The 13,605-nt window shown below is 35.4% G+C and overlaps 1 protein-coding gene across 1 annotated transcript in view; it reads right to left on the bottom strand.

Annotated features, from left to right (window-relative positions):
- ULK4 (unc-51 like kinase 4) overlaps positions 1-13,605 on the bottom strand; it is a 213,386-nt gene that overhangs the window by 44,730 nt on the left and 155,051 nt on the right. Inside the window, exon 36 of the mRNA XM_058833617.1 lies at positions 9,009-9,194. Coding sequence (XP_058689600.1) covers positions 9,009-9,194 — 186 coding nt within the window. The remainder of the gene's footprint in view (positions 1-9,008; positions 9,195-13,605) is intronic.

The raw sequence follows: 13,605 nt of genomic DNA, 5'->3' as shown, positions 1-13,605 counted from the left end.
TTATAAATGTTTAACTAGTAGAGCCTTCATAATTTAAAATGTTGATGTTACATCACTGAAGATGCTGGGTTGAAACACTTTGAACTTGGAGAGGGGGGTCAGTTGCTGTAGAAATCTACTGAAAACCTAACCTCAGTGTACACAGACACTATTTTTAAACATAACCTTGTTTCAAAATACTTACACGGACCACAGTTATCTGAAATTGTGGAGAACCATGCTCATAAAGTGCAGATACAATCACCATTGTCAGGGATTAGCCTGTGAGGAGCATAAGCTTTCTGTTGGGGAACCTTAGAAGTAGGTACTTGTTAACAAATGCATTAACCAGCCATTAGTTGCATGAGATACCCAGGAAAAAAAATTAAGTATTTTGCTTTCTTCCACTGTGCTTAGGTTTTGACTGACACTTCTAAAAAGTAATTTTCCTCTTTGATCTTTCTTAAACTGTGCCACCATTTTGCTCTAAATGGTCATATTGCTTGGTGTCATTGCCACAACCAGCATACCTTTGTGGCACTTCTATATTTTTACTCAGTTTCCATCAGACAGACAACCTGTATCTGAAATTCCTTGTCAGGCTTTTTGTTTCCTTTGCCTAATTTGCGTTCCTCAGAGTGCCCCATCTTCACAGCCTGATGGCCAAGGACTGTCTCCCTCTCCAATAAAAGCATTCCAACTTTATTCCCCATTTATCTGCATCCACACACTGTTTTTAAAATCAAGCTCTGTATGACCTGCAAATTTGCTCATGGCAAGTTTTTGGAAACTTGCTTTTCAAATCAGCTTTTCAGCAATGCTCCAGTCTTATAAGATGAAGACAGCAAGGATACAGACAACTGAAGCACAGCTAATATTTGCTCAATGCCTTGTTAAAGTGTAGAAGTTAAAAATCAATAGATTTCAATAGATTTTCCATAGTTTTAATGTTTCAATAGAAAGAAACATTGACAAGGAAAATAAGGGAGCAATGAGGATTAACAAAGAGGTCATGTCAAGACCTTTTACTCTGATTGTCCACTACTAGGTGACTTAGATATCAAAGGAAGGAGCACTCCTCTTCAGCAGGGAATCTAATTCCTACTTTAGATTTCATCCTGGTACATTGTAGTTAAAATTTTCTGACACAATGAAATGTAAGAGTCTGTTTCACCTTTAGTAAACGTGTCAGCAAGATTGAGAAAGAGGATAGATGTAATGGAAAAGGGAGATCTTGTTGAAGGGTTTGCAATAAAAGTTTGCAAAAAGTAACAGTAAACCATTTTACATGTAACTGTATCTCATCTTCAGCCCTGGTAACCAAAATCTTCTGAAGCTTTTTTAGTTTCAGGAAACAACTTCACATAAAGACTAAGGATTTTAAAATACTCCTGTGACCATAAGAATTTAAATTTTTAATAAAATGAAGATTATTTTATATTAGTAATCAACTAGTCAAACATTCATACCTGCTTGCACAGAACTATCACTGCTCAATTATCTGTTTTACCCAGGACGGTAATTTTGAGTCAAAATATTTCCTATTAGGGAAAGTCACTCTCAGGCCATTCCTTGATCCTATTCTGAATACAGGAAACAAGCTGGACTATTCTCTGAAGCAAGAAATTATTTTTTACTATGCTTGGGTTGAGCTAATCACAATGAGGTCCCAGTCTACAGACTACTGAAATTCAGTTATAATAATTATGAAAGCAGTACCTAAAGGTCATATGCTCCCATTAATGCTACAGAACATGGAAATCTGTGCAACTTGGTATTAAAATTCAAGCTCAGAGAATATTTTAATAATTCAATCCTATTTTATTGGTGTTGATAGATTCTCTTAAAATGTTATCTGAGGACCATGATTTTAGCACAGGTTCCACAAAGTCTAGTATTTTTGATACAACAGGCTTTGTGGCTCCAATTAACTGCAGTTAAAAAAAAAAACAACAAACAAACAAAAACAAACATCTCACCTTAGATCCAATTAAAATAAAATTTTGATTCTCACAGCTGCTAAAAGTTTCTTGACACTTTGAAAAATATCCCAAGGCACATACAAAATACTGTGGTGGTAGTTATAGATACACAGCGATATAGACCATATCACATAAAGTGAATTAGCAGCTCTACCATTCACCATCCCAGCCTTCTCAGCCACAGAACTGATATTATCCTACATCTCATTTGATGCAGCAAATGTAGTCAGAGATGTACTACAGCAGAACAGGATTCTGACGTAGGCAGAAATAAGCGATTCCATAACTCTGGACAATCTTATCAAGATTTAAACATTGCTTTTTCTATGAGAAGAAGAAAAAAACCCAAAAACCAAACCAAACCAAACCAAACCAAACAAAAAAAAAAACCCCAAAAAAAAAAAAAAAAAACAAAAAAGTGCAGAGCATTCCTGTACCATCTAGTGCAAAATAGCAAAGTTTTCTCTAATCTGGTATCAGCTACAGAGCTTCTGGACAGGACCCAAAGTGACAAGATGGAAGAAGATAAGAATTCCAGGGACTACATCAGTCACTGAGACTTACTCATAGATACCCATTCTGTTTCATTTCTTAAGACAGAAAGATAAACACTAGAACAAACCCCATCAGTATTTAACTTTAGAATGCTGTGCTTAAGAATTCTGGCCAACCAAAATAAGATTATTATAAAAATCAAAAAGCTAAATTAAAAGGAAGGCCATCAGAAATGGAAAAGGCCTATTAAAATTCTATCAGTGCTCTCACCAAGTGTGTAAATCTAAGTACCAAACTATTCTTCCCTCTTCTTCAGTAGAAAGCATAGAATGCAAATGTCAAACAAAAAGTCAAGGACACTGCTAGCATATTGCCCTACTACTAAGCATCCTGAAAACAGTCTATGAGTTTCTCAAAGTATAAGCGAGCCTGAAGTAAGCCCTTCACAAACTCCGTAAGGCAGGCACACAGATGAAACATGCACATGCCTCCAAGGTAAAACGGTATCTAATAGTTTCAGATTGAAAATGAAAATTCTTATGAGACCCATAGTGAAAAACTATGTCTGGGATTTCAATAATCAGAATCTAGTTAGGCCATGTAAAATTAACCATGTGTAGTACTATAAAGAATGTCATGGGATCTCAAATGTAAATCAACTTCAGCATCTCTCACATCTGGATATCCTAAGTATTACTAGACACACAAATAACTTTCATGCAGAACTTTTAAAAGTGTTTTTGGAAAAGCTATGTTATCCTTATTAGCAAGCATATAATTATAGATGAAATAATACATATATTAGGACCTGGTATTGCTTGTAGAATGCAAGACAACAAACTGGAATATTATTAAGTTTTGACTACACAAAAATCACACCGATTAATTGTTTTCCTCCCAGCTACTGAAAATGCTTTACTAAGCTTAAAAAAAAAAAATAAAAAAAAAAATTAATTCTATCAGGTTTTAATAGTAGAAGTACAATATTTCATTTCCATGAGCATTTGGTAGAGCCTGTATGACATTACAAACTGAACAAAAAGTTCAGGTTCAGTAAGACTTATATAACAAAGAAATCCAAATTACTCAGATAAATTAATCAATATTGGTTCAATTTTCTTTCTGGTAAACAATAAATTGTTGCATAGGGGCTGTGCCACAGGAGAACTATACCCATCAAACAATGAATTTGTTTAAATTATACTAGTTATACTCATTCTATTTAAATAATGTTTTATCTGTTGTTTAAGTTGTATTAGAATAGTTGTGATTAGCTGCATTCATCTTTTGAGTAATTTAAACCAAATTTTCTTAAACCTTTACTGTAAAATTGAATGTAATGCTTCCTGAGCAATAGCAGTGGCCTGGCCCAGCAATCTAACTCACAGATACCTCTGCAGACTGTTCATATTCATCAGGAACATTGTAACATTTTTTATTTTAAAAGTGTCATTAGACTGCACTTAGGTCAAACCATAGGAAAAACTCAAAAAAGCCACACTAGGAGCTTACTTTGCAACTAGATGAAAACCCAGTGGAGGAGGAGAGGAGAACAGTATCACTTGCCCCTGGAGACAGGACAATTTCACCACTCCCCTTGCTGCCCCTGTGTCAGGGTATGGCTTAGCCTGAAAGCACCATGGCAGAAGACTGCCAAGTTACTGTGGGAGCTGGAGGCTTCCCCATCTCTCATCTCTGGACATTCTCTCCAATTGCATTGAAACTATTAAAAAAACACCCCTGCCTGAATGTGCAAAAAGATGGAGCTTCGTCACACAGTGGCAAGGGTGAAGGTGAATTTTCCTTCCCATGTATTTATTTCAAAGGATTTTGAGCAACACATCTTGTTATGATCTGCCTAATGCTGATTAGCCTCTTCATTATTTGGGAGGATCTAAATTGTTTGTATCTAATGAAACGCTCCCTTTTAACATATACGCAAAGGTAGTGTCTTAAGGATATTACCCTTGCAGACTGAAGCCAACAAAAGATGGTCTATAAAGAACGGATGCAGGTTTGGTAATAACTTGAAAATAAGAAATTAACACTAATGAAGGACAGAAATTGTTCCTGTGAGAGTCATCTGGATATAAAAATTATGTACAATTTCAAGAAAACTTGTTTATTTATAGTGAATATATCTATGCATGTCAGCAACCCACAAGTGAGTATTGTCTTCACAGTGTAACAAACATAGCTGTCATAAAATTATTCCTTAGAGCAATGTAATATTATGGATTAGTTTAGCAACTAATGAAATTAATTACAGGCCACTTAAAAGATTCAGATCAGGAATAAGACGCATAAAAAGTTTTCTCCAGCTAATTTGAGATTATTTGAGTGTTGTGTTCCCTCAGCAGGAGATATGCCAACAGGTTTCCACAGCCTTTTAAGACCATGGGAAAACAGACACCTCTGGGAATTGCTGCATAAGCACCTCCTTCTGGCACTGAGTCCTTGGAGCTGAAGCTGCAAATGGGATGCTATCTGAGAAACTCTTGGGATTTTACTTTACCTTCTTTGAGGGAAGTTCCCTATAGATATACTAGTGGGAACATATCTACTGAGGAGCAAACCTCCACCAAGAAGTTCAACTTACTGAGGGATTGCAGAACTGCTACTCTAAATCAAACATTTGTGTACTTGGACTGTGTATCTCTCCAAGCTCCAAATGTCTTCATAATGCATGATCAGGGATTAATATAACAAGGATCTAATCTGTAGTAATTGCAGTAAAAATATACACATACATTTTTATATACAAACACTGAGCTGTCTATTCAAGAGAACAAATGCAGCAAAAACTGAGGATGATATCATTGCTAATCTACTTGACAGAAACACTTAAGAACCCCATAATTTGAATGATATCTTAGACATAGTGATCAGTGGTTCCCCAGGTTTTGGTACATTTGAAAAAGGGTAGTACATATGCCTGCAGGTACATAGTGCTGCTCTTGCTATGGCTCAAAATAGCAGGGAAATCAAATCAGAGTTCAATAGTCCTACAATGAAGTTTATGAATGTTATGGATTTTTGCCACAGTTCATATAATATCATTCTAGCCTTAATGTCTTTACTACACAGCCTAAAATGATTTAAGAAATCCTTGTACATATTCTCATGGGGTATAGGACATGTACATGACGTCCTAAATGTTTTAGCTGTTCACAATAAAAAAAAAAAAAGATGAAAAACTTTTTGACACTTATGAAACCCAAATTAGTGAAAATGAGAGTCTAGAAAATCAGGAGGAAAAGGTGTGATTTAGGTAGAACTCAATATCCTTTCTGAATAGTATATATGGGAAAAGTCATGGAAAAAAGTTCCCTCTTACTGTCATGCAGAAAGCCTAATATTTACTCATTTTTCTCAGAGGGATTTTTCCTTATTACTACGTGGAAGTAAGAAAGAGTGTTCTCTTGTTCTGAAAGCTGAAATAATTTATTTGTGAGTACCGAGCTGTAATCCCACAGCGATTATGTGTCCAGTAGAAAGATATTGGCTAGTTCTATAAAAAATGCCTTTACATTACATACTAGATGATAAATTGGGATGGCAGAGAGATTTTTTCCTCTGGTAGAAAAAAGAAATTAAAAACTTTTCAATAAAGCAGGCAAACCTCAACTACTTGCTTCCCAAATGAAAAATTCTCCTGCTTCATAAAAAAATATATATTTTGATCTAGGTAATTTACTGGACTCATAATAAGATGCGCTATGTCTTCACAGAAAAGATGAAACAATGAGATAGTGATTTCTATGACAAGTGGTAGGAGAGGTTTCCAGAACTAAAAAAGCGAGAGATCACTCTTCTGATGTCATCAATCAGTTACAAAAATGCTTCTAAAAAAGATGAAGTATATCTGAATAGCAGCATTGTCTAACCCAAGATGAAGCAATCAGAACAAGAGAGTTAGTGCAAAGGCTGAAGGAAAAATAACCTCCAAACCCTGTTCCTCAATTAAATAATTTTTATTAAGTTTCTGTTCATTGTATCAGTGGCAGTGAGAGAACATTCTTGTAAAAAAGCAGGTTAACCTGTGCTTGACAGAGCCCAAAGCTTTGAAAGCTAAGAGGCAGTTATAAAGAAAGCAGAAAGAAGACAGTCAATGTTGCCTCTTTAAAGCTTTTAGTTGATCTTTACTTACACAGTTACAAAAGTTAACCCGAAGCATATTTTCTCTCTTAATGATTCCTTTTTACAGCAAAATAAATCTTATAAAAGGGTATGCTCATAGTGATTTCGGTATTAAGTCTGTACAAAGTCTGGCCTGTATCTTTATTTCTGTTTAAGAAATGCATGCAACAAAACTGTAGGAAAACAATTAGTGATGGAAGTACTGCAAGAAGTTTATATTGCCCTGAAGTCAATTTCCTGGTCAAATTTGACAATGATCATTAAAAACCTGAACAAAACAACACTACAAACTCAAATCTCCGACTTTTTTCAAAAAACCTTCCACCCACTGGAAATAAAATACGGTGGTTTACTCATTAAGTTATAACAACATATAGATACCAGATTCCATTTCATCAAGGTAAGGACATCTTGTATGTCAACAAGTGCTCTGATATGCCTTAAACTGAAGACTCTGAAATTGATATATCTGCCTCCGCTGTCTCACTGCAATCATGTAAAACACTTGGGTAAAGGTTAAATAGTCACACTGCTATTCCCCTCCATATTTGCAGCAATACATGCTACAAAGGCATCTGTAGCATAACCACATGGAGCTCTTTTTGTACGTTCCTGTCTTACATAAGCAATACCTGTGCCTGTACCAGCAATGTAACCACAAATTGAAAAGTTGCTCTGTATAAGCACTGATTGGCAACAATAAAAATTGGCGCATGTACTGATCCCTCTATTAAAATATTGCTCAGATATTAAAAAGAAAAACAGTGCTCTAGGCTTTTAAATTCAGTTGATGTGGGCTGAATCCTTCTTAAATAGATATGATTATATTTCAATGTCTTTTGTGATTACGACAATTTTGACAAGATAATAATCTCCTCTGAACAGGACTTTTTTAAGGTTTAGAGAAATAACATACGATTTATTAAATAATCTGTCAAATTATCTATGAACCCTGTTTTCAAAAGAAATTGTATGATCTCATTACAATAATTACAGAAAAATCTATGCCTGATGTTATAAATAACAAGGACCAGGTATACAAAAGAGTGCTGGAACTTAAAGTACAGGAACTTGCAAGGTTCAAAAGGTGACAGCATAGCTTTGTTCTCTTAAAATAGTCAATAGAACTTTCTGTGTTAAGTATCCTGCACACTAGGACAACTTTTGAACACTAGGCCTCAAAATGGAGAGAAATAAACAAGTCTGTAGCTATGCTAAAATGAAATAATCTAGATATGTATAATTGCAGCCTCATTTCTCTTTCCTTCCCTCACATTTTGTTGCCTTTTCGCTCATATTGCTTTTGGAGAAAAGCAAAAGCCATTTCTATGCATCACAACAATTGTTTAGAAAGAGAAGCAGAGGCACAAGCTAAAATTAATGGAAAGTATCTTTAGAATTTTAAATATCATATCAACTTTAATTTTATATATTCATGTTTCTTTCAGGGCAAGATAGGGCTGGGCAAAACAGGGAAGAAGGGAATGGTGTTTACTTTCCTGTGATATCTCTGAAATCTCTACAAGGGAGTTGCTTCCTTTTAATTCCTGCTGCCATGGATTATGGTCTTACTCTACTAGTCAGCATTGCACTTGTAAAATGGAAGGCTCTCCTGCCTCTTACGCTGGGGCAGTTACCCTCTTTTACCTGAAAGCTCCTGCTTTTGGAGAATAAAGGATAAAGCACTCAAACAACACAAGGTTGTTGACAATGCAGGCAAAGCTTCTTAAGACACTTCAAGATAAAAGCCTATAGTATTATCTGGGAGAATGCTACAGATACCAAAAGATTTCCTTCCTAAGCTACCTGAAAGACATAAGCTGCTGTCATTCCACAGTGTTGCAGCATGACAGAGTGAACCTCCTACATGTCAATAACATCACCAAAATAAGCCCCTGCATGATTCTCACTGCCTGGCTCTCCACATTACAGCCACTCCAGCACAAGTGGTCCCTATAGCTCCGTGAGTATGAGAACTCAACAGCCCATGCACAAACCTATTCCAAGTAAAAAACAGCCTTTTATTCACTGTGAAATAAACCACTGTGTGTCTGAACACATATTTAATGCTACAAGGTTAGCTCTTCCGGAAGCCATTCAGAAAATGGTTTCAATACCTTATAGAGCTGAAATACTAAACAAATATAAAAATAGCATGAGTTATTTAAACAGGTGAATGGTTAACTGAAATAGGAGAGGTCCTACAATCATTTCTGAAAGAGGTTTTAAGTGGAGAAAGCTATCTTCTCCAGAAAAGTGGAATTTAAAGACATGATATTCAATTTAACATATTTTGTTTTTAAAATTATTTTAAAATATTTTTTCCTTTAAGAGGGCAAAAACTAGCTCAAAAATTATTAAGTTATATAAAAGAAACATGAAGACTTTGAAAAAGGTTAGATGTCAACTCACCAGTCTCTTTACAATTTTCAACAAAAGCTTAAGTTCTCGTGTATCTTTTTTGGACTTCAGGACTTCAGCAAAGCTGTCCATGTTTTCTGGAGACATACTGTCCTGATTGTTCCCTCCATACAGCTGAACCAGCAATAATAAGCACTGTGAGGCATTCAAAAATATTTCAGTATCTTCATTGGGAAGCTAAAAATGAATGAAAAATGAAAAAACAAAAATTAAATTCCAGTTTCAGAAAAGTTGCATTTCATTGGAGATTTGGAAGAGTATTAATATTTGCATTGCAACAGGAAAGAATAATTTCTAGCTGATTGACTCAAAATTCCACTAAAATAAGCTTAACAAAGTGATGGAAATATAATTAAAACATATCTACTTTTAAGCAGCAGTATAACAATATCTGCACTCTGATTCTGTCAGACACCCTAACAGCACCAGAAATGTTGCTCCCAACTATGTTATTTTATTCTACTTTAAACAGAAGCGGTAATAGGAGAAAGCATCATTATAGCCATGATGTCTCATCTTCTACATCATGCACACCATAAAATTTCATTGAATTATTACTAAATCAAGCATCCTGAGGTAGAGCACAGGCTATCTAGTTATTTAATGGATTTTAAATAGTCACATTAGGAGGTACATTTTGAAGATTTTAAATATTTTCCTGAATTCTAACTTTCTGCACTCCTTTGAAGATCAGACACTGCAGCAAGCACTAGCAATAGGATGGAAAATTCTTTCCTGGAAAGCAAAATTACAAAAAAATTTAGGGATGTGACTAGAGATCATCTTTAAATGAGCTTCTGATAATATGACATCACTATCAAAATGAGTTATATATTTCCTAAAAGTACAACCTGGAAATAACAAGTAGAGATATTATATTAGGCCTGTATTTGGCCGTGACAATGTCATTTTGGAATGACAACAGGAACACCATGCCTAGTGTCAGCCCAGAGAGTTGACAAATGCAAGTGAAAAAAAATCGGAGAGGTTTCTTGGGAACAGAGGACAACAGATTGGAAAACGTAATAGCCAAGGACTGAAGGAATTCAGTGTCTATAGCATATCAGAGGGAGGGTTAAAGTGGACTTGATCATATCCTCTCAGTCAAATCTGGGAAAAAGCAGGCAGAGGATAGGTTAATTCCTTTACCTGAAAAAGGACTGATAAGATGTGATAGCTTAAAAATTTAGACAAAGCAATTCCAATTTGAAGAAAGACAATACTTTGATTTCCTTTTTTTCTTTCTCTCTTTAATAAGAATGATTAACTACTGAAACAACTTTCTTAGAACTGAGACAGATTCTCCATCAAAGGCAATTCAAATATCACAAAAATATTTTTTTCAAAAAAAATAACAAAGCCATTCACTCTAATGAGGAATTAGTTTAGGAAAATCCTGTCTATATATAACCCTCAACTAAATCATTGCAATAGTTTTTTCCTCACTTTATAATCTATGACCTGAACAAAATGGCAGTGGTAGTCTTAACCAATTAGGTATAGAAGTGTAAAAACACCCCATCACGCCAATTCATTTTTTTTATTCCAAAAGTATTACTTACACCAAAGAAGCCAGATGGAAGTACAGTATCTAAACAGATTATCCTCACAGAAAATAAAAGGAAAATAATTCTGTAATTTGTCCAACCACTTATGCAATATGCCAAATCATTTCAATAATGATGACTTATTTAATATGCAGTATGGAATTCCTAATATTTTTCATTTTGAGGAAAACCCATACAGTTACTTTAAAGCAATATGAGCACATCATCAGACATACATTTATCAAATATTCAAGCAGCAATTCCCAAGGGATCTGCATGCAAATACAATCCTGTTTTCTACTAGCTTCATAGAGCTGCTGTTTAAAACAGACTGAACAGAGATGTAATCTCTGAATATATAGCCCCAAGACATATCACATTCTATTTGACCTAATACAATGCAAGTGACAGGTCCACAACAGCTATTTCTTCCTCCGTTTTGCTATATGTTTTTTCTTCATTTCCAATCTAATGCCACTTACTTGATTATTTCCTTTCCATCATCCAGACATCTCTAATAACATCATCAATGCAATTAGCAAAGCTAAAAAGCAGGAAAAGCTAAAATAGTAACAAGCTTTATATTTCCATTTATATCTTTAATCCTTAACAAATTGAAAAAAAAATCTGCTGATTTCACTTGGGGCTTTGAGACAACTTTTATTTCCTTCATTGAAATAAAATGTGATTAGAGAAAGGAAGGACAACTACTTTAATGTGTATCTCTCACACCTTATAAAAGCAGCATTCCAAGTTAATTTGTTACTAGATCAGTGTAGGCAGCTACATCAATCACCCTCTGAAGAAGACCACAGTACAAGGATTATATTCAATTTTCAAATGTTTGTTGGCTAAACAAAGGTAATAAATGAAAAATCAAGTGTAAATTTTGGTCAGATATATCCTTGCCTGCGTATTGCAGTGGAGGCTAATTCCCTGGGGCTCCACAGGCACAAAAATCCCATGTTTAGTCAGTATCACAACAGTCACACTTGGAAGTGAGACTGAACCCAAGGTTTTTTTTCCAAGATATTCACTAAACATCAGAGGAGTGGAAAGGTGTCAGTCGCCATAGAGGACTGCTCCTACAACAAATGTGTGTGAAGAAATCCATAGAGCACCACAAACCTCAGCGGTTCCTCCCAGCACCATGACTGTCAAGGAAGCAACTAAACAAGTCCAGCTGGTTAGTGTTATACCCAAGGGAGGCTGATTACAGCAAGAACACCAGTTAGTGAGGCTGTAGAACACTTTGCCCCAGGTGATGAGGAGCTGTGCTTGGGCCAGTGGCCTTGCTTGGGCCTTGATTCTCCTCCTGGCATGACCAACCTTTTATCTTTGTTGTTGTTTGTTTCTCAACAAGAGAAAGAAAAACCCTTTCAATCTAGTGAAAGGAAACTTTCCATCCAGTCTGTCTTGGCATCCTATATAGTTTTGTTCTTCACAGGCTTTCAGTGACCATGTTCCAAATATCATTCCCAAGTTCCCAATATCTGCTGGTTATGACATCACATTACTCAATCACTAATGTCAATGAAGTCTTTCCATTCCCTGTTGTACTTCGGGCTATTCTTCCCCAGAGTCCCTTTGAGCTTCAGTGTTAACTAAACATTGGGGAGCAAGTTGCTGTTACCCTGGGAAAACTCAGGGCAAAACAATAGCAGGACAAGGTCTCGTATGAAGAGAAAAACAAGCTTGGAATAGGAAAGGCCATATTTACTCTGAAGGGAATGAGAATCATTGGCCTACAGTCTAAGTCATCAATAATTAAGATGGAAGAAGAACTCTCAGCAATGTTCCTATTTAAGTATGTCCACATCAGCATTTTTCTCTGTAACTCTCACCATTTTGCCATTTCACTTCTGACAAGTAGTGATTTAGATGTCAAAAGTTGTAAGCTGGTAACCTAAAATTTAGCACTGGCTGCCAGTGAGTGTTAGTACTGGTTATAAAGAGTAGGGGATCTCAAGAACATTAGCTGTATAAAACAAAATCAATGGCTGAAAATATAATAAATATCTGTAAATACTGAAAACCAAGAATGAAAATTCAGCTTTCATGTAAATAATATCGCATGTTTAATAAACACAGGAAAAACATAATCATGTTGCTCAACAATGAATATAGATGGATGGTTCATCTCTTAATTAGATAGAACAGCATTCTGATTATTTTACTAATCAGAACAATTCAATTTGGTATGAAGCACATTGGCTTGAAATGTATTTATAGTTTTTGTTCTTTCAGGAGAGTAGAAACCCATGAACAAACTAATTCTAACACTTTGAAAGAGTATCTGCCCCTTAGTATTTCATAATTACGTGAAGTTTCCTTTTCCTTTATCAGTCTTAGAGGTGATTATGGATTCAGCCCTTCAGCAAGGTAGAAAAGTTAGCAGTACTTCTCCTTGCAGCTGTTAATGTTCTTGGCCAGTGCATAGCTTGAAGACAACCAAGCACCTTAAAATAAATTACCGGAGAGCTGAGGTCAAAATTCTGTCATTCTCTAACTGCAAACTGTAAATTTATTTTTCACTTATTTTAAAACAATACCTCATGACAAGACTTCTGTGCAATGAAAGCAGTGTATTACCCTTTGCTTAATTTTTATGGCCATGTTATAACTTCCTGTAAACAAGTTTATAACACAAAATTCCATTTTCTTTTCCTTTCTAGATAGAACCTGCTTTGTGTATTTTAGAGTTAATGTGGTGAAGAGCAGGAAGTTCCCTGTTGTTGCCCATCTATATTTCTGCAGTCTGTTCGCAAAATTTCCATCATTTTAGACTGAGTTGCAGCGTGTTCATGAATTGCAAACCACTGCAAGAAACGTGTGATCATTTGAGCTGAAGTGGCAGTTTTCACACCGTTGGAATTGTTACAGCATCTAATTTTAGAGCTACAATGAAACTGCCTGGATTACCCAGAGGGGACACTATTTCGGTGCATTAATGAGGTTATACACATAGAGAGTTTATTATGGTAAAAGATATTCATTAGATCACTAATGTGATTACAGAACAGGATGTAAAGGAAACACGA

The sequence above is a fragment of the Poecile atricapillus genome, chromosome 2, assembly GCF_030490865.1.
Source record: "Poecile atricapillus isolate bPoeAtr1 chromosome 2, bPoeAtr1.hap1, whole genome shotgun sequence".
Lineage (NCBI taxonomy): Eukaryota > Metazoa > Chordata > Aves > Passeriformes > Paridae > Poecile > Poecile atricapillus.
Note: the sequence above shows the minus strand (reverse complement) of the source record. Positions and strands in the feature narration are given on the sequence as shown.